The sequence below is a fragment of the Phaethon lepturus genome, unplaced genomic scaffold (genome assembly GCF_000687285.1).
Source record: "Phaethon lepturus isolate BGI_N335 unplaced genomic scaffold, ASM68728v1 scaffold9915, whole genome shotgun sequence".
Lineage (NCBI taxonomy): Eukaryota > Metazoa > Chordata > Aves > Phaethontiformes > Phaethontidae > Phaethon > Phaethon lepturus.
The window spans coordinates 1-21,855 of NW_010539856.1; the positions used below are offsets into that span (position 1 = coordinate 1).

The 21,855-nt window shown below is 36.6% G+C and overlaps 1 protein-coding gene across 1 annotated transcript; it reads right to left on the reverse strand.

Moving 5' to 3' along the window:
* Window positions 1–1,092: 1,092 nt before the first annotated feature.
* Window positions 1,093–16,327, reverse strand: SNX6 (sorting nexin 6; the record flags this gene model as incomplete). Its single annotated transcript, XM_010287250.1, has 11 exons — window positions 1,093–1,178; window positions 2,263–2,422; window positions 3,333–3,419; window positions 5,005–5,044; window positions 6,202–6,277; window positions 8,699–8,804; window positions 10,100–10,195; window positions 11,483–11,606; window positions 13,571–13,692; window positions 15,257–15,367; window positions 16,223–16,327. Coding segments are annotated over 11 exons (1,113 nt in total), but the record flags the coding sequence as incomplete, so codon positions are not given.
* Between the last annotated feature and the right edge of the window lie 5,528 nt (window positions 16,328–21,855).

Below are 21,855 nucleotides of genomic sequence, written 5' to 3' on the forward strand. Positions count from 1 at the left end.
TTTTTCCAACCTTAATGATTCCGTGATTCTACTCTAAGATCGTATAGTATCTTCATCAAAGACATAGACAGTATGATCGAGTGCACCCTCAGCAAGTTTGCAGATAACACCAAGCTGAGTGGTGCAGCTGACACCTGAGGGACGGGATGCCATCCAGAGGGACCTGGACAAGCTCAAGGAATGGGTCCGTATGAACCTCATGAGGTTCAACAAGGCCAAGTGCAGGGTCCTGCACCTGGGTCAGGGCAACCCCCCATATCAGTCCAGGCTGGAGGATGAAGGGATTGAGAGCAGCCCTGCCAAGAAGGACTTGGGGGGACTGGTGGATGAAAAGCTGGACATGAGCCGTCAATGTGTGCTCACAGCCTAGAAAGCCAACCATATCCTGGGCTGCATCCAAAGCAGCGTGGCCAGCAGGTCGAGGGAGGTGATTCTGCACCTCTATTCTGCTCTGGTGAGACCCCACCTGGAGTCCTGCATCCAGCTCTGGAGCCCTCAGCACAGGAAAGACATGGACCTGTTGGATATGGTCCAGACAAGGGCCACAAACATCATCAGAGGGATGGAACACCTCTCCTCTGAGGACAGACTGAGAGAGTTGGGGTTGTTCAGCCTGGAGAAGAGAAGGCTCTGGGGAGACCTTATTGCAGCCTTCCAGACCTTAAAGGGGGCTTATAAGAAAGATGGGGACAGACTTTTTAGCAGGGCCTGTTGCGACAGGACAAGGGGTAAGGGTTTTTACCTAACAGAGGGCAAACTTAGACTAGATATAAGGAAGACATTTTTCAGAAGGAGGATGGTGAAACCCTGGCACAGGTTGCCCAGAGAGGTGGTAGATGCCCCATCCCTGGAAACATTCAAGGTCAGGTTGGACAGGGCTCTGAGCAACCTGGTCTAGTGGAAGATGTCCCTTCTCACTGCAGAGGGGTTGGACTAGATGACCTTTGAAGGTCCCTTGGAATCCAAAGATTCTATGATTCTATGATTCAAATTCCCCTTCCTGAGTTGCACAACAAATGCAGCCATTTCAGTTATTCAAACATATAATATTTAAAATCAGTTGAAATACAGGCCAAAAAGGATCACAATTACCTTAGCATGCTTCAATTCCAGTTCTGCTAGTTCCACCAGGTTTTTTCTGAATGCTGCAACTCTTCTTGTCTTAAAGTCTATCAGTTCTATAGAAAATAAAAATGGATTCATTAACAGTATTATTGCTAGTACCCTCAACTGTTAACAGACTTTCCTTCTGGGTGGAAAAGGTACAGGGTAAGAGAAGGAAAAAACCTCAAGTTTAATCTCAGCACATCCCAGGCTCAAAGATACTGCTACACTGCTGGATGAAAGCAAACAATCATTGGAGTTCTTCATTTCTAGCTAACCTTTTGTGGTCAGAAAGCTCTTTTGAAAAAAGACTGCAGTGTGGATGCTTTAAAACATTTAATTCTCTTATTCCATGTGCACTGTTTTTTCAAGGCTGATATATAAAAGTATCTAGGGAAGATACTAAGCTAAAACTAACATGAAGAACAGAGGAAGCAAGTATGCTTCATGGATATACCTTTGTGGCTAATAGCACTGTGTCATTTACAGGAATCATTACAGTGTCAAACAACTCTTAAATGATAAAAACAAAAGAGCATGGTGTTTAAACCTTGAACAAATCTGCCCCAAATAATGAGTCAGATGACTACTAACTCACAGCAATCTCAGCCTAAAAGAAAAAAAAAAAAAGTAAGTTTCCAGGAAAAAAACAACATGTAAATAAGGTTCCTTTTCTCTAGGTCTACTGTTAACACTACAGCTTCAGTGAAATCTCATTTCATTATTTCTCCCTTTTCTAACATCCTATCATCTATGCAACAGACTGCTGCATTCACAGTAGAATGTATAAAACCAAAAGAATTTCAACAATAGTTTAAAAAATTAGGTTTGCCTTTAACTGCTAGCAATTATCATTTTGTATCCTATCATATTCATATTAAAAAAAAAAAAGTGGTTAGCAAAAAATTTGCAGTTAGACTTTGCTCTGCCTAATGGAGCTATGAGGAGCCGAAGAAAAATATCATTTGAACTATAAGTAAATAAGTATTATCATAATAATAATAATGTAAGTACTATATACTTATTATAATAAGTAAATACTGATTAAAAGACAATAGATCATCCTAGGAAACAGAACAAAGATCTATTCTCATTAATGATATCCTAAAATCTGTTAATTTTCAAGTAGTAACGTAGGATCAAAGACCACCCAAATACCTTGTTTTGCTGATTCAGATATTTTCTCAAATTTCTGACAGCATATTTGCTGAGTAGTTTCAGCTTGCAGCACATCTTTATTTTTTGCTCTGGCTTTATCCAATGCCTTATTTGCATTTTCATAATCCACTAGTGACCTAGATCTTCTATAAAGGAGATCCTATTAAAAAAACCATAAAGAATGTATAGAGTTTACAAGAATCTACCCAAGAATTTCAGCATATACCAAGTAATAATAATAATAAAAATAAATTAATTTTAGTCTTTCTTGCTGTATTTCAGTTCTTACTAAATTATTTGCATTCGCTTTACTTTATCCTGCAAGTCACAGGAATGTCCACACTGGATCAGACACACAATCTGATATTGTTTGGTCTGCATCTTGTCTGACAAAGGCTAGCAACAGATGGCTTAGATGATACTCCAAAAAGCCTAAGGAGGGGCAATCATGGGAAATTTCACAGCTTCTTAGATTAGAAAGAAGCTATATTTAGATTAAGTATTTGAAATACACCCAGGGCCCAAGAAACAGCAGTAGCATTTTTTGTGCAACAGTTATTGCTGTGATCTTCTAACTACAGACATTTTCTGTCAAATGCTTCCTCATTCTGTCATGTTCCTTAATTATCCTACATCAAACACCACTAAGAATGACATTTTCTATAGGTATAGAATATCAAATTTGGCCCACATGTTTTTGTGTCAGCACTTGCAGATCATCTGGAGTATCCATTTTGAATATTAAAAAAGGTAGAATTGCTTGCAGTCTACAAGCAGCAAACACACTGCAAACACATGAACAATTCACCAACAGTTCTTCCACTGTTTTTGAGGCCAAATCATACAGTATAAGTGGATCTCACAGTTCCAAATAGTCAGTCCCACAGTCAGCAACTGCATTGTTACGCCTTATATACAACAGAGATCCAGTGTTTACAGCTGAGGGAGAAATTGCAGGCTAGAGGTGGCAGCATTTTCATCTCTCTACTGTGTATTTCTCAAGATTACCTCATAACACACTTTTTTTTTTAAAAGAAACTATTTCACTGAACAAAAAAACATAAATTCACCTTAGCAGCTTGAGATTCCCTTAGGTAATATTTCAGAAGATCAGAAAGTTTAAGATCTTCATCAGCAGATACCCGGGCCTCTATTTTCTGGAAAATAAAAAACATCCAGACTTTGGGTATTCACTTGGGTGGTGGTTTAGCCCCAGACGGCAAACAAGCACCACTCAGCTGCTGGCTTGCCTCCCCCCCACCCTAGGTGGGATGGGAGAGAGAATAGGGGGAAAAAAAAAAACACACTCACAGGTTGAGATAAAACCAGCTTAATAGAACAGTAAAGGAAGAGGGAAAAAATACTGATAAAGGAATATACAAAACCAAGTGATGCGCAATGCTCACCACCCAGTGACTGATAGCCTGTCCCCAAGCAGTGAATCCTGCCCCTGGCCAACTCCAGTTTCTATACTGAGCATGACATCATATGGTAGGGAATATATATCCCTTTGGCCAGTCTGGGTCAGCTGTCCTGGCTGTGCCCCCTCCCAGCTTCCTGTGCCCTTCCCCGCTGGCAGAGCATGGGGAGCTGAAAAGTCCTTGACTGAGTGTAAGCACTACAACTACTTAGCCATAACTAAAAATATCAGTGTGTTATCAATACTGTTCTCATACTAAATCCAAAACACAGCACTATACAGCTACTAAGAAGAAAATTGACTCTACACCAGCCAAAACCAGGACAACTTGTATGATGTAAATACAACATAAAATATACAGCAGTACATGACAGATTTGTCTTTTTCAAAAAACTAAGACCATGCATTTGTGAAAGAATACTTAAAAGATGCATCATGAGAAGCAGTATTAGGGTTTAGCATAAAGAGTTGCGCAAGAAGTTTTGTATTGCTTTTGAGATCAAAGGAAAACACATTAAGGCACCTTTGCAGACTAGTTGTGTAACTGCATACATTAAAGGGCCCAAAAGCCCAATAAACATATTTGCTTCTATTTGAAACAGACATTTCTGTGAATTTAGAAATAGAGTCTGCAAGTGCATTTTTTAAATCTTAATTTTAAAAGAATTTCTAGAAGGCAACATTTTTGGTCAAAACAAGTAATTCCGTTAACTTCATTTTCTTTAACGTACATATTTATGCAGATATAACTGTCTGTGTTTAGGAAATGCACACATTTCTCATTCAGAAGTTTTCCTGATACATGGCATGCATCTTCTGCTATACCAAGCCAAACAAATAAGGCAAAAAGAGACAAGATATTTGAAAATCTGGTTAGGAGCATCAGCAATAGTATTTCTGAGTCAAATCATTGGAGAAACAGATCTTGGTTCCAGAAAAAAGCAGCATGACTGCCATTTTTTGGATTAAGGATTACATTTCTTCGTTTCTTTTTTCCATAACAAGTTCTGCAGTACCCAGTAACAAATACTGAAGGCCTCTAAGCATTTTAGAGGAACAGCAGCTTTACTAGTATATTACATAGAAGACAGGAAGACTGCCTATAAATATTTAGTGGACTGAAGACTCCTAAGGATCACTCATTTTACAAAACAGATGACTGAAATCTTATGCTTTTTCATTCCCTACCACACATTGTTTAAATGCTTCATATAGAAGCACCCATAAAACATCCACATACTAATGTCTAGTTGACACAAGATGTCCTGACACTTCCAGGATGTACACAAAGAATGTATCTAAAAAGGTTTCATAGTACATACCCTTGTTTTGTCAAATAACTCTGATACCTTCAGAAAAAACCTGCACAAAGGAAACAGCTTATATTACAACATTAATTTGAACAGTCTAATTACTTTCTAGAACCCAAAATATAATCTGTGTCTGCAATAAACACTGTAACAGCATTGCTTAGAATTGTAATTCACAGAACTCCAAGAACATGATAGTTTCAAATTGTAGCACTTCAAACATATGGGCATTGTACAACTTAAAAAAAGGTAAGGGACAAGCAAAGCATAACAGGAGGATGTTTTTTACTAAAGAATAGTTGCACAGCTCCACAGAGATTATGCTTCCGTGAATTAAACCCCAAACACCACCACCCGGGTTAATGCTCCTACGCAATTATCAAGTGTCCTTCACTCAAATTTGAATGTACTTTTCTACACACAGTAAACGTGATGCACGGCCTACTTTGAATTCAGGGAGGCTGAGCAACAATGTGGCATATCTTCCTCACAGCAGACAATAAAAGGATTCAGTATAACAGCAGACTGAAGTACAGTCAAATCATACTATTTTGACAGAAAACAGGCATGATTCCTGACTGACCCAAACAGACTACATCCAATCTCAATTCTATAATCAAAGTAATCACCACATTTGGAAGTATGTCACTGTAACTCAGGTAAACTAATAAAAATAAGTTAACTTTCATACTCATCTGGTACCTGTCATCACACTAACTCCAACAACCATACTACTCCAATAAGACCCTCTTCTATTTTCAAAGTTAGGGATCTCTGTAGATTACTTTCTTTTCCTAAAGGCAGAAAAATTGCCAGAACATCAAAACTATTTTTCAAGATGTTGGTTCAGGGAACACTCACAAAAATCGTTATACTCAGACCAAGACCTGTTCTTGCTGCACATGTCAAAGCACGTAAAACACTTTAAAAAAAAATGATGAAAGAGTTGAGTTTTTTCCTTATTCTGTGAGGACTCTTCCATCTGATCTGTGTAATTTTCTACAAACCACACAAAACAACATTTTTTTTCCAGAAAAATATTAAAGCGGCCTGTTACAGAAATAAAATGCTAGAGAAGAAAAAATTGTAATGTGATATAAGTATAATAAATTCTGTTTTTCTCATAACAAGAGAGCTACTGATCTCAGCAGGTCACCGTTGAGACTGCTACTTAGCAGATTCCCCCATAAGTTATTAACAATATCTTACTTGCATATATCTGTGGAGTCCTGTGTTCCTAATGCATATAATGAAGAACCAATTCTATTATAGTCATCAGCCACATCTAGAAAAAACAAACAAGCACTTGTTTTACTATTTCATTCCTCTGCTTTCTGGATATTTTGAGGTTTCTTTCTTTCTTCAGGAGTAGGTGTTTTTCTAAAAGGAACATCCTTTAACACAAAAGCAAAAATAGTAAGTGACATGACTGAAATTTTATGAAGGATAACTTCACACAATAAACATGGGGCTCTCACCAAATCATGACATCTGTAATTTATCTAGGAATAGCACAATTAGCACCTGCTGGATAAATTTATTGTGCAACTTTGATAGGTTTTATTTTGGTGGAAGATGTACAAACTCAATGGCTAAAGTCTGAATTTAAATCTGAATCTAAAGTCCAAAGCTATTTGAAAAAAAACAACCACCACAGTCTAATAATAATGAGGAGCTAAGTCTGTGTGCCTGAGAGCAATAAATTGGATACAAACTCCAAACTACGAAAATACAGCACTATATGCACACCACCTTTTCTAGCACACACCTAATTTTCAGGAAACCCTTGACTCATTAACAAGTGGTTACTGGTTGAAGTAGCATTCGTGTTAAAGCATTTTAAACAATGAAAGTAGAAGCAGGATTTTTAAAGAAGGCTGCATAACTTGAATAGTGAGGTATAGCTATATAGTAGTGATAAAAATCAAATATTTGCACAGATGGCTTTTTTAAAAGAGCTTTTCGTATAAAATCAATGGATGATGAAAATGCTAACAGATCCAAGCAATGAACAGGAAAATAAATTTGCTTGTTATTTTTAAAGTTTATATGCCTTTAAGCAGATTTTTTTTTTTTTAAATAACACAACCTTGTTTTAACAGATTGAGTGGGTCACCTTCCACCCATTACTCCATACATTCCAAGGGAATCAGTGCAGTTGGCTACAGGGAAGAACGATATTAGGAAGCCATTAACCTCCCCTTCAAACGTAAAAATAGATTTTCTGCTGCAAATAGGAAGCCGGTATCTTTGCAAGCCCTGCAGCTCTCTGTTGATCATAAGTCGTCCATAAACTACAGACTGTCCATTTCCAAAACAGGCTTCCCAGGGCACTGGTCTACTCTTCTAGCCAGAATTTCAAAAGATGCCCTTTGTCCGAATTTGCAGTTTGATAAAAGTTGTCAATAAACATCCTCGGTGATTTGAGTCTGAAAACCAGTGAAGCTTTGCCACGAGTTGATCTATCCTTTCCCATCAAGTCCTCTACAACCTCATTTCTAACAATTTTCCTGGTTCTACAGCCAACATGAAAGGCTCTCGCACTACCTGAAGTTTGGCACCTACCTACCATGAATGAAGTTCAGTTTTCATTTTAAGAAAGCAAACAAAAGACCAGAAATCACTTCAGGTGGGAACTGAATGAAGACCCAGGGTCCATTAGTACTCATTAAGCAGTGAAGGACTCTTCGCCATCTCCTAGTATAGATACTAAAGCTACAAAAGACTCAGTCTTCATACAACATCAAGAGAAGCATCTGAAGAGCTCAGTAAATTCTTGGTTTAATGTCTCATTCAATATCCACTTCAGAGTCCTTATGAATGAAGGTTGTTTTCTGTGAACTATATTACTATAGATAGCAAAGACAGAATCTGTGAATCAGACACAAGCTTCAAGAAAGTAGATAGAATCTAGTAGTTCAATTTTAATTTATTTAGGCACAAAACCTTAAAATCAAGGGCAATAAAGGTCAACTTTTTTCTGAGCTTCTCAAAACGCAGTAATCCTAAACCAAACACAGTCGTCTTAATCCAAAGATTTTCCATCTTCTCAAATAAACACACTACACTTGAGAAGACTATCTAGAGCTTCCAGAAATCACATTAGCTAGCACTCAGCTCAGGAAGAGAAAATAATAGCTAAGTGGAAAATCTCACCTCAGTAAGAAAACGGGTCCTGCAAACCAAGCTACTGAAATTACATGTTCCAGTCTCCATTCTAAAAGGCTGAAAAATGGAAACCTGACTTCCTGGTCTAGAACTAATGGCCCAAATAGGAGCTTGCTGCTCAGCAATGTAATGCAATGGCTAGTGTGCCAAGAAATTGCACTCTGATGAACGCAAGCTCATCCAATAAAGAGCAGCTTCATTAGGAGTAAAATCATATATACTGCTATATTACTCACATTTACATTTTAAAGACTTCAAAAAATATTATTACATAACATGTGTTTCTCTTCAAAGGGACAGCATGAAGAATCAAGATATCTTCAGTGTCACATCAAGCTGTTCTTACTCTATCCAGCCTATTACAGCAAAGGCTAAACTTTGAAAGACAGATTAAACGTCTTTAGACTATCCAAAGACTACATTTGGAGAAATTAATTAACTTTTCACATGCAAAAAGAAAGCTAAAAATTACAGCTCCTCACAAACCACTTCTGCACACTTCAACTAATACTATTTTCACCTTGGAAGAAGAACTCACTTTTATGTGATCTTGTCATTTTATCAGACTTGGCAGAGGCATCTTTGACTCGGTTGTGATATTCTACAAGGAATGTTCTTTCATGTTCAAAGAAGTCATCCACATCCTACAAAAAACAAGAACAATTAAAAAAAACAGGATTTCACTCACTCGGTACACAGCAATTGCAGAGTAAATGTGCATACATTGCTGTGACATGAAATGCAATCTATTTTTGTTGTCTAAAACACCATTTATGTAAACTGATTTCTTCTTCACTTATTTTATCATGATCTGAAGTTTTATTAAGAAATTATTAAGAATTAAGAATTTGTAACAAGCATCTTAAAGGTCTAGATAACTAAACCTGAAATGAAAGAAATAATTTCACTACTAACTACCACTTTGGTGACAGAAAAATAGAACAAATGTCAAGTACTTAAAGTCATGTACCTAGAAAAAGGGGAGAGGGGAAGACAGACACCCAGTTGCACAAATGCTGCAGTCATAGCAGAGACAGTATGAATTCCTAGCTCAGGAACGCTCATCTTGATGACGTATTTCTTTCAAGTTGATAAATGTAGGTAAATTTTAATATTTTCTATATTACAATTTGAGATACTTGGTTTATATTTATTTTTAAAAACTCTCTAAAATAGCACAGATGCACATGGAATAGCCTACAACATGGGCTTTGAACAATGTGCTTTTGAAAACCGCTGGTTATTTGGACTTTGTATTTTTCTCCAAATCATAATTAATCCATGGTTATATCCACTTTCCAGCAGTTTTGAAACTCAAGATTTTACAACTAGGAACTTTAGCTCCTCTAATTTGCTTGCAAATGGAAAGTTACCACTAAAAAGAAAGGAGATCAAAATAATCTTCTGCAGAACTTATGCTTGTTATAAAACCAATCTTTCAACCTTTGGAAAAGTCAAAATGAAATTGATTTTTTTTTTTTTTTTTTTTTTTTGGCGTCTCAGTTACATTCTTGCATCTGCTGGGAAAAATAGTATCACCTCTACTGCTGCTCTTAGCTTTGGAACAGTAGAAGGATGTTACAAGGCTGGTAAAATTTACACTGTGTTAGTAACTTCTGAGCTGCAGCTGTTGTCAAAGCTAGTGCACCTTCCTGCTATATAAAATGAAAGGCCAGAACAAAAAACATATTATCAATTATCTATGGATTAAAAAATGCTTAATTTCATAACACAGGGGAAGGAGTATTGAAAGCCCTCTTTCACAGAAGCAATCAAATAGCCCTCACTTATCTTGCATCCAGGGCCACAGGTTCCTTCCCATGCTCTGCCTCTAATTCTTAAGTTAGACAACACTACAAAAATCCCTTTTTTGTAGCTATGTAAAAGGGTACAACAATGTTAATACATTTTAAATCTTAGTATGTTAAGCAGTAATCACCTTTACTCCTGAAACAATGACACCATCTGCTGATTTAACCATATTTTTAAAGAAGTCTTCAAGTTTCTCTTTCTTATTTTTCCCACGAACACTCAACTGAAAAACAAATTCATTTATCAAGTTAGTTCATTTTCTGGAGGCAATAAAAGCTTAAAAAAAATAAAATAGAACTACATACCACAATTTGCTACTCCTAAACCAGTTTTCCTGCTCTCTGCTTAGTCTTATACTCTGCATTAATGGAGACAGGGCACCACGCACACAGAATGACAGACTACCTAATTTACTAGACCATTCTTTATCACCTAAAATACTTTTTTTGTTTGTTTGTTTTGTTGGGGAGAAGAATCAGCAACATTCTAGCACCTACAGATAATACTAAATGTACAAGGTGTACATTTCAGTTATCAATCAGACAGTATTTATCACACACAGTATAGCTGTTGAGTTAATCTAATATAATCTAGTTTTGCTCTTTTAACTGTAAAATGGCAGATCTTTGACTTTCAGAAACCACAGAAGCATTTACCCCTCACTGCACTGAGGATAATGTTAGTTTCAGCCTCCTCACACTCTTCTTGTCCATCTAAATTTGCCCAATCTAGGTAAACTGAGTTCCTGAACAAGTAAGCATTTCTACATCAAGCAACAAGATGCTCTGTAGTATATTTTGAAGTTAAGTATGTACTCCGTTGAGCCAATCTTTGTAATGTTTTCTTCAACACTTAGTGCTGATTTCTGCAATATTAAAAAGCAACTAAAAACTATTTACAGAATATGAGCAACCACTAACCCCCAACACCAAAGAGTTATGAATACAGAAAGTCCTCTCCATTAACTCAAAAGTAGATAGCAATTCAGTATGAAACATGTGGATAGCCACAGGAGTTCAGTATTTAGAATAAAAATTTGGTTAATTTTCTCCTACATTATTAACAAAAAGGCTTTACTTATCAGAACATTTCATTAGAAATCCTTTCTAGTTTTGTTAGCCATGGAATTTAAACCGTAGTTCCAAATCTTAAAAATTAAGCATTCCATCTTTGTTGCATCATCTTCCCCCACAAAAAAAAAAAAAATCAGTCAAAGAATGGACAAGTATAACGAAATCACCATCAAAAGCTAATCTTTTTAGTCTAAAACATATTGGATTCCCATTAATATTTTTGATTCTGAGGCTAGAACACATAGTGCGTTTTGTTCCCCAGGTGACAGCAAAATGAACTCCTACAGAGTTTCTAACTTCTAAAATACAAGTATGTCTGGTATGAAGGAATTGATGCAATTTGCTCCAGGAGGTAAAGCCCTCTTAATCAATTTTCCATCCTACCATAAAAGTACATCTTGAATTCTCTCGCCAGCAATTCAGTTTTCAATACTCACATCCTGATTATATTCCAAGAATACATGGAAATTTAAATCCTTTCTCAAAATAGGATGTGCTGCCACACGACACAAAAACACTTCATGCATTGCAACTGTCTTCTTGAATATTGCCAAATATTCACTGAAAGCAAAAAACAAGACAGACATAAGAATTTCACGTGAAGCAATTAAAAGTTTGAGATAAACTTAGCGAGCAGCTTTAAGGTATCCACAGTAAAGATACAAAATTGTAAGTTGATGTAGTAGAGTCATTATCACTCCAGTAATTGATATATACATAAATAGTGCAATGTTAATGCTAGGGGGAAATTTGAAGCCCTAACATATTACAGAGACTTTTAATAAAGACTCAACAAATACATTCTAATTTTTAAGACTAGCTAACACAGACTGGTTTGCTGAAAGTGTAACCTTGTTTAATTGTCCTTTCCCCAACTCCCCAAAAATCAAGAAATTGAAATACAGACTACAGTCACTAGGGATTATGTAGCTGATGTGCAAATTCCTTCCTCCCCATCTCCATCCCCTTGCCTATTTGCACCCTCCTTACTTATGTAAATGTTCATGTAGTTTTGTTAGCTCTGTAGATAGCAGTCTTTTATTCCATGTTAAAGCACCTAGCCTTTTTGAGCTGAAGCTTATGTGGATGTCTTGGTTCATAGTGGTTCTAAAAGTGAAATTAAGTGCTGCATTTGGTAGGTACAACCAAAAAAACACGTTTAACCATGACAATCACATAGTTGCCCAGTTCAGCCAACTCAACTTTAAAGCAATTACTCATTTTTTATTTAATTAAGAGGAAGGCATTCTTACCAATACAAGTTTGCTAGAATCCATTTTGCTTTGCAAATTCAATGAATAAGATGTAACTTGTCTAGAAATGAGGAAGGGATTCTTTTTCCCCATTCTGAGGTCAAATGGTGAAACGATAATCAACACTTTTGTTTCCACTATGTGCGAGGAGGTTAAGATTTACATACCAGCAAACCAGCAGGGCCAGTGTTGGGAGGTGTTTGATCTCAGTGAGAGTAGTAGTCATTCAGTGAAGACAAAAAAGGAGGATGCAGAGGATGGAGGTGGCAGTAGAAGAAACCCAAAGTTTTCTGTGTTATCCAACCCCTAACCAGACCACAAGAGAATCATGATCAGGGCCGCTGGAAAACCACAGATTTTTTAAAATCTATAGTGTTTTGCTAATTTCCAGTTTTCTGCATGTGAAGTGTATATCTACTCTGCTATAAATCACGTTTAGTATGTAATACTAATACAGAGCTTTTTAAGACATTTGCTCACAGCAGCTGGAGTTCCGAGAGAAAGCAGCAGTTCTAAGAGTTCTATGTACTTTTCTTGCCAATTCAGAGCTCTTGATAGAAGCAGTCTAGAAGCAGCGTAAATATACACTTGAAAACTGAAATCAATGACAGGAAAAAGATCAAAGAAGTGAATGCATGATAAGGAAAGTGGATGAAGCAAGGAGAAACTTCACTGTGTAACTCCATATGGAACAAAAAGCCTTAAAGCGGATATTTCAATACACATTAAATTCACTGTAAGGGAAAATACTATTTTCAGGAAGTATATTCTCCTTGTGCAAAAAAAAGGAGTGTCAAAAAAAGTTTTTTCTAATAATCTCCATATTTCTTGGGGAACAGAAGGTTGGCATCTATGTTTACACTACCAACCACATGCAAAAAAATCCCTAGTTCAAACACTACATGCATAAACCTTAAAGTTTCATTATGCTTATAAAATGTGCAACACCAGAACTAAAAAAGATAGAGATTACGTCTTCCCTTTGCACGTGTTCTGTGAAGAAAAGGATCTAACTATTTTTTTCCTTACAAAAGAATGCTCAAGAACAAGCTGATTTTTTTTCTTCTTTCAGAAGACCTTGCATGAAATTATTTCTACAATTTTCCTAATGGCTCTGATCATGATCACTAAGATAACCCTGGTTATGTAGCAACTGGATTCTCAAGCCTATATCTCAGAGAGAACCATTACAATGAATCAAAAACATGGGACAGCAAACAATATTAAAAGTTGAGGGATAAAAAAAAAATAGTAGTAATCAAGTCTACATACGCCTCCAGTTCTTGTTTCATCTTGGTGAATTCTTCTTTAGTCATTGATCCTTCCCCTTCTCCAAGTTTCTGCAATTTCTCCCTTGAGGCATCAAAGTCAGGCCTGGGTGGTGCTGGTGGAATCTGGAATTGAATCAAATTTTTTTTAATTGCACATCTCCGTCAAACAACATCCCTTCAGTACAGGAACTGTAAATTGCCTGCAGCTTTTTAATATATGGCTCTCTCTTTCATCATTCATTACAGCATTTATGGATAAATTCTCTCATTCATGAGTTAGACATGCTGCATTACTATACCAATTTTGGCCAAGAATCCTTGAGGATTACTAAAGAATTAACTAATGGCTTCAGTAGTTTAAATTACCACAGAAACCAAATAATACCTAGCTTTCCCAACACAATGAATTAAAAACTTAAAATAATTATTTTATATTTAGTTTTGCTTTATCTTATTTGGTAAGGATTGTTTCTTGTTTAAAGAAAAAAAAAAAAGAATTCCACAATTGTTTTCAAACGATCCATTTACAACTCCTGAAAACTGTAAACCAAAAAAAAAAACATTCCATATTGTTTGCAGGCACTAGTTCATTCTTCCAGCACTGTTGACATTAAAGACACATCTGTTGAAATAAAAAAGTACACAGCAAACAAGTCTCTAAGCTAATCTTCTAATATAGCATGTGAACACTGAAAGAGAAAACACTGCAGTCAAATTAATCCTGAATTGCTATTAGTAAAGGGACACAGAACAAAACTAAATTATGCTTAATTTCTAGTTCACTGATATATGCCCATTACATTAACGCATTACAAAAAAGAAAAATACAGCATCTACACAGTCAACTGTCTGAAACTAGTCATTACCACACTGAAGGTCTAGACACTTCAAATAGCTTTTCTGACTAAAAAAAGACTAGCTCAAGAATGGTATGACACATCACAGATTATATTCATCATAATGTACCCAGCAGTCAATTAGAAATATATGTTTACCTTCTGAATCAGTAGACACACCTCCAAACACAAAATGAATACCTAACTTTCACACCAACATTACAAATATTCCTATTTGTAATTAAAGTATGAACAGCAGCACCTTTTTAACAGGCAGTAGGTGACTATTTTGGGATCCCTGTTCCCCAGAGGCCTGAAATAAACTTCAAACCTTAACTTGTTGTGTATTAAGGTTCTCTGTAGTTCTAAGTGGTATTTGAGTTGGGTTTTTTTCCCCCTCCAACTGATTTATGGTAAAATGATTCTGATCTTCACAATGAAAACTGGAAAAGTCTAATTACTAGAGCTCCGTTACTGCACTCTGCCATTCCAGCTAAAACAAAGGCAACATGAAACTTGTAACCAAGTTAAACATTAGCTTGCAAAAACAATACCACCAAGTTACACAGTTCACCTATCTCCTACACTTTTAACACAGTGGACTAAAAATACATTTGGATACAGATTAAACTACTCAATCCTTAGGAATGAAAGGCAAGAAAGTATGAAACTACAGTAACTTTCCTCCAAGCTTGCTTCAACCATTAAGTTGTGTAATTGCATAAAATGAAGTATTTAGAGCATCTGATCTGATTTTAGAAAGAATGAACATCCGCAGTCACAAGTACTTTTGATACAGTCTACAGAAAACAGCAAAAGAAGTCATAAAGCAAAAGAACTGTAATACTTACGATATAGCCAGCATAGTCCTCATTCTCAACAAAAGAATCATGAAGCCAAATAAACTCTTCATGTTGCCGGACAACAGAAAATTCATTTTGTTTGAAATTCGGTAAGGAACTCTAGAAGGGGAAATGGAGGAAGAATTAGGAAAAAAGACCAAAACACCAAAATCCACACACAAAAAACCCCAAACAAACAAAAAAAGAACCCCACCAAAATGTTCTTCATTACTATATGAAAAATACATTGAAGGAAAACCAAAAATATCGCTGTAAAAATAATCAAATCATCCAAGTAAGAATTTGAGCAAAACAAGTTCATACAGCAATAATTATCCCTGTCTTAATTAGTGCAGCAATCAATTGGCTGCCCAAAGAGGTTATGGAATGTCTGCCATTGGAGATATTCAAAGCCCAAACAGACAAGTCCTGAGCAATGTGCTCTTGTTCTCCCTGATTTAGTAGTGGAAGTGAGAGAGGAAATGGCACTAAATATCTCCAGAAATTTTATTCAACCCTATTCTGTGATTCTGTGACCAATAAATATTCAAATCTAAAAAAAGAAAAGCCATGAACAAGCAGTAACTGAAAATTATTCTTGAATGCAATTCTGTTATGAAATATACTTTTAGAATCTGAAACTATGGCTAATCTGGTAAAAAGCTATACTGAAGAATATTGAGGTATATTAAAGATTCTACCTGCAAACAGGCCAATTAATAAGCATGGGAATGGCATGACAACACATCAGTACAAAAAGAAAAGGAACATAAATTTTTTTCTAAACAGTTTAACTTCTTAACTTTGTAGCCACCTTTTTCTTAAGCACTGCAGCTACACAGTCTCTTAAACATGAGATAACGTTACTTTCTAATTTCCTTTGGATTGTGTTACACATGTTTCAATAAACAGTTTAAGCAAACTTTCTTTTCTATATCATTACGAAAACGTTCAGTGTTTTGTCCAGGCTTTTACCTTTGTATGGACAGTGAATTTCACTTTGTCCCTCTCGCTGAGTGCATCTGAGATATCCACTTGCAGAGCAGCATCAGTTTGGAGATCTACATTTATTGCTCTAAGCTGAACAAAGAAAAATCTATTTAGCATAATTTTTTTTTAAAGTTAATTATATTTCCCTTATTCTTCCCTTGAGAAGAACCCTGATCCTGCAATACTGAACATCCTTAAAAGACTGAAGACAGGTTACAAAAAAAAACAACATTAAAAGATTATTTCCAGCGGAAAAAGAAATTCCAGTACATACTACTCTTTATGGCACACATGACCATAAAAATAATTTCCTTTACCATACTCCTTGTTAGTGCACTATTGTCATTTCTGTGTATTGTTAACTTGCTAGTAATTGAGATGGTCAAGAAAGAGTGCATTTACAGACAGCAGCAAGTTCGGTAGGTTTTTTCTCTTCATTTTTCTCTTCATTCCCCCCGCTCCCTCAAATCCACAACCTGCTGTAAGTAAATGTACTTGTAAAGGTAATTATAAAGGTACTAACAGTTGGAATGGTACTTCTAAGGAGAAAAGTGGTCCTATATTTCAAAGAAGCAAGAGCTATTAAAGACCCGGTTTACTAACATTGTCTTACAGTAGTCTTTTGTTTAACATTTCCCATGATATACTGAAAAAGCTTAAAAAAATAGTATACTGAACTTCACAGAGCTAAGTCTCCTTGGAAATATTGGGGGAGGGGGGGACAGACGGGACACAAAACCAAAAAACACCACAACCAAACCCAAGATTTCAATCTCTTCAGAATCAGCAGGAGAAATGGCAAAAGTGCAAGGAATATGCATATTTTTTTCCACATGACATGAAACTTGAACTCTCTCACAAAATAAATCCAAATTCACATCGAAAAGAAAATGAGACAATGATTAAGCACAGAAAAACTGGAAGATTATCTGAGCACCACAATGTTTGGTAGTAACTGGACAAAAGGCTACAACAGTACTTGGTGAAACCACAACTTCATCTAGACATTCAAGTCCCCTCACCCTTGCACCCTTGTTGTTCTAGAGCAATTAGTCCCATGACAATTTAATCATCATGATCAACAGACAGTTAGAGTATTTTTACAAGTACTAAGACTAACTGAAATCTTCTCCAATCATAGTCACAAAATATTTCAACGTCATGCTCATGAAGCTTACTTTTTACTGAGACACTGTCTTGTCTTTGATGCTTCTTTTTCCTACAGTATCACACTCTATGCTATAAAAATGCTTCGCCATACAAAGATACAGACTTTTTCCTGCAAAATTTTTCAGGACTGCATTTTGAAGTTGGTATTCAAGTATAAAAATGTTTTAAGTATTAAAACTTTTACTTACTTACTATACAGCAGCACACAGTACAAAGGTTACACATGAGCAGATTTTGAAGGTAATGCTGCAAGGCACTGGAACAGCACCAGGAGAGAAGCATCAACTGCCACATCTTGTTTTCCACCAGTTATCTTAATCCTTATCTTAAATAATACTGGTCAGTTCCCACTCTAGTTTTCTTGTTAACCTCAATGCACAGACAATTCTGCTGCTTATGTAGCAGCAACCAGACTAATATATCTTAGAATTAGTGTATTAAAGTAAATGAAAATGATACAGTCTAGCATATTCTGCTAGGCTAGCAAAATATAACACTTCAATAGCTATTACACAAATAGTAATAGCTTTTCCTTACAGCAAAGTTGGAAATCATTAAAACCACTGCACAGTAACATATTCACACATGTGATTCAGGCATCGCTCTTTGTTTTGTTTTCCCAAGGTTTAGGGGTCACTGCCTCACACAAAGGCATATTACCATGCAATGATCCATTGTAGATCACTTCTCACAGGCAGAATCTCCTACTGAGTTTCCAATGTGCTTAACATCTAATTTAGGAAAGAAAAATATAATCTGACATACCAATGTCTGCCTCATGTCATGACACCACATTTCTCAGCTGTAAAAAAGTTTTTAGTGGTTAAGCTGTCTGGGGTACTGTTTGTTTTTCTCTGGTTCCCCAAAATACATTAACAAACAGAGTCATCTTAGCAAATAATCTGGATTATCCAAATGGTATTTTTGTAGTCTTTCACAGGTCACAAAAATTTTTACTAAAATGCTTTTTTTCTTCCTTTTTTGAAAGGAGGAAGGTGGTACCATACAAAATTCTCAGATTCAGTATAAGGCCTGTTCAAGTTTGTCACTAGCACGTATGCAGTCTCCAGTGCAGCACACCCTGGCCATATGCACTATTCACAACTTTAGAAACAAAATGCTTATCTGTCCTGAGAAAATGAAGAAATACATAAACATGACAACATCACTCATGACATACAACTGTAAAGGACTATTTGTTTGATTTATACTGAGTTAAGTTTGTAACAGTTTTGAAGAGTTGAATCATATGTTAAATTATGCTGTGTAGTCTGACTGCCAACAGGGAATGTTTTCATCTGCAATGGTAATGAAGCATTTATGAAAGGTGTCAAAGACAATCAGAAAGTTGAAGGATTTTAAATGTATTCATGTGACACAATGGTTCACGTCGTATTGCTGGAAATTAAATTCACAAACATCATCATGGCACAACAAACTTAAGCAATGTCTTCATCTCTGCTTCAAGAAGAAAACCACCACCAATGGATGGTCTTCTAGTCATGAAGGGAGCAGAAAATGAAAAAATAAAAGGCTACAAAACTTGATTTGGATGAAAACTGAAATGTAAGTACCTTAAATTCTGGAAAAAATGGAGGTGGGATACAGTCCCTTTGTATCTTGTCCCCACTCCTCCCATCCTAATACATACAACATAGCACAATAATTTAATGCTTAGATACATGCTCTACACCCCTGCTGAATAACTTGCAAAACAAAAGCTAACTTAACTGCTTTACAGTTTCCTATGCTATACCAAGAAAGTCCCTGTTTTATTTCAAAGGGTCTAGAAAATAGCAGAAGCCAAAATCAGGGCTAAGTGATGTTACAGTACTAAAAGAGAACACAATGCAAGGAGAGGATTTAGCACCTAAGCTCTTGCTCAAGGATCAATTATACTTCAAATGCTAATGGAAGGAAGCTGGTAGAGACAAGCAAAACAGCCAAACCTTACATTCCTATGTAATGTCATCCTTTAACAACAGTAACTTCTATACTCCAAGTTTTTTCAAAAATATTAGAGAAGGGCCCTTTCTTCAGCAGGTTCTTTATAGTCAGATAAATACAGAGCAAGGGAAACAAACAATACTTTTACAACAAAAGATTACACAGTGTCATCACAGCATTTACTTTCTAGCAGACCTGAGGGATCACTCACTTCCCCTAAATGAGTAGACAAGAACATTAGCCAAGTTGGCTAAAGTTTGTATAGATATAAACACACAATATAGTACAAGCAGAGCAATACTGTATCACCTTTCACAGCATGTATTGTTTACGTTAGAGAGGACCAACAGGAACTGTGTTACTTCAAGTGAACTCAATAGTATCTTCCTAAGTGAGATTTAGAAAAGCAATTCCCGCAACTGCATTTTATGCAGACCATTTATAATAAGTTCCTTCTACAGACCACCCACTGCTACTTCCTCAAAGATGATTCTCAGTGCTCTGTTTTACAATTTTCCGGAAAAGGTTCCATATGGTATAACACAATTGTTTGAAAATCACTGTTTTATGTGGCATCAGCATAACTTCTAGTCCTTTTTTCATCCCATCACACCCACATTAAACTTAACACACCTGTATCTGACCAACATGATTCTGAAGAATTGAAAGCACAGTTGTCATAGCAATATCTGAATTCTAGAGAGGAAAGAGTACTGATTTTCAGAACTGGAAGTTCAGTTACTCTAACCAGAAGTTGACATCCATGCTTTCAAATAAAGGCTTGACCCACTCAGTTTTTAATCGCAAACAGAGGAAGGCGACAAATCAGAACCAGGGAAACACTATGAAGAGCTGTTTATTTTTACTACTGATACTAAGAAAAAAAAAGTTATGGTTTTGAAGATTAAAGCACAGCAAATCCATTCATGAACAGACTGCCAGTTTGCTTTTGATTAGATTTTCTGTATCACAATCAAAATCATGCAGATAACAGCCAGTGTTTTAACCTCAAAGATTTACATGGCAGTGAAAAAATTAAAAACCTAGACTGATTGAAAATAAGAAACCTCAAAAAATTAGGGAAAGGAGAAGTACACTGTTCTGGTTTAATTCCTCAGTGCTGGATGAAGATGGGGGAGGGGGGAAAAAAAAAAAAAGACTGCACTTGGCCAACTGAGATGATGTAAGTTGTCCAACAGCACAAACAAGCCTGCTAACAGATTTCTTAAGGCTTTCAAATTACCTTGTGAACTCTGACTACCTGTAGCCTTAGAGGGAGAACTAATAACCAAACAAACAAACAAGTTTGACACAGGATCAGATCTGCATTCTTATGTGCTACTTGCACCTTCAGATAAAGGCAACTTAATTGTGCACCTCAGTGTCTGTTCCTAAATACCAGGGACAACCTACATAAAATACAACTCCATAGCTAACAAGTTCTTCAGTCCTTGTTCTGAAGACACTCAAAGGACAACAATGTCTACCTTCTTCTCTCTTTTTTAATCCAGTATTCTTACTAAAGCAGCTGTATAATTAAGGGCAAAAGCTCTACAGTGGCCAGAATTGTCCTAATACAATACTAGAATTCCTTTTTTAATTTCTGGTCATAAATTGGAACATAAAATGCATTGAATTCCTACCACATGCATACAGTCAAAAGTCACTTAGCACTTAACATTATATTTGACACTTGAGTATGACATGCAAGCTAAAAGCGTATACCAACACTCTTTTTCAGATTTTGTATTTTTGGCAATATAAAGGATGTAGCCACTTTAATAACCAGCAATAGCCAAGGGGCAACCTAGGCAACCCAGAAGCTGCTCTCCTACTTTGCTCAGTGTCAATCTTTCTCAAGATACTAACCGATAGGGGTAATCAGTCTGAGTAAATTAGACTAGATTAGCTGATTTGTTGCTTAACTGAGGCAAGCAAGTTAAAGAAAGATGGATGCAGCAGTTAGAAGAGAAATGAAGGCCAGAAACAGCAGGGCAGAGAGAAAGGTTTTCTCAGTCAGAAACATAATCATGGTATCCTGGCCCAACAACAGAACTTCTTTTCGCTGAAGAGTTTATTATGCAGCGTGTGCCTGCAATGTAAAAGTCCCATTGTTACCTATGGGAGAACGTCTGGGGCCTGAAGAGAGGGTAGGGCTGTTTCACCTAGGCCTGGCTCAGGATTAAAGATGGAACCTGGTGCTTCCCACAAGGCTGGTCAACCTGGTCAGGACCACAACACAATCTGTGTGTGTGCGGGGGGCTGCGGGCACGTATCAGAGCAGGGAAGGACACAGAGAATATGAATCTCTAGCAACAGACACAACCCCCTCTCAAGCTATTCCAGCAAAAGCATGGAAAGAACTGCCCTTCCAAAAGTGGGGTGACGGAACAATGAAAAATCCAAAGCAAAACCCTCACACACAGACACTAATTTCAGCGGGAGGCTGTGCTATTTCCACTATAGCAGAAGCCGGCGGACAAGACCCCAACTGCCTGCCG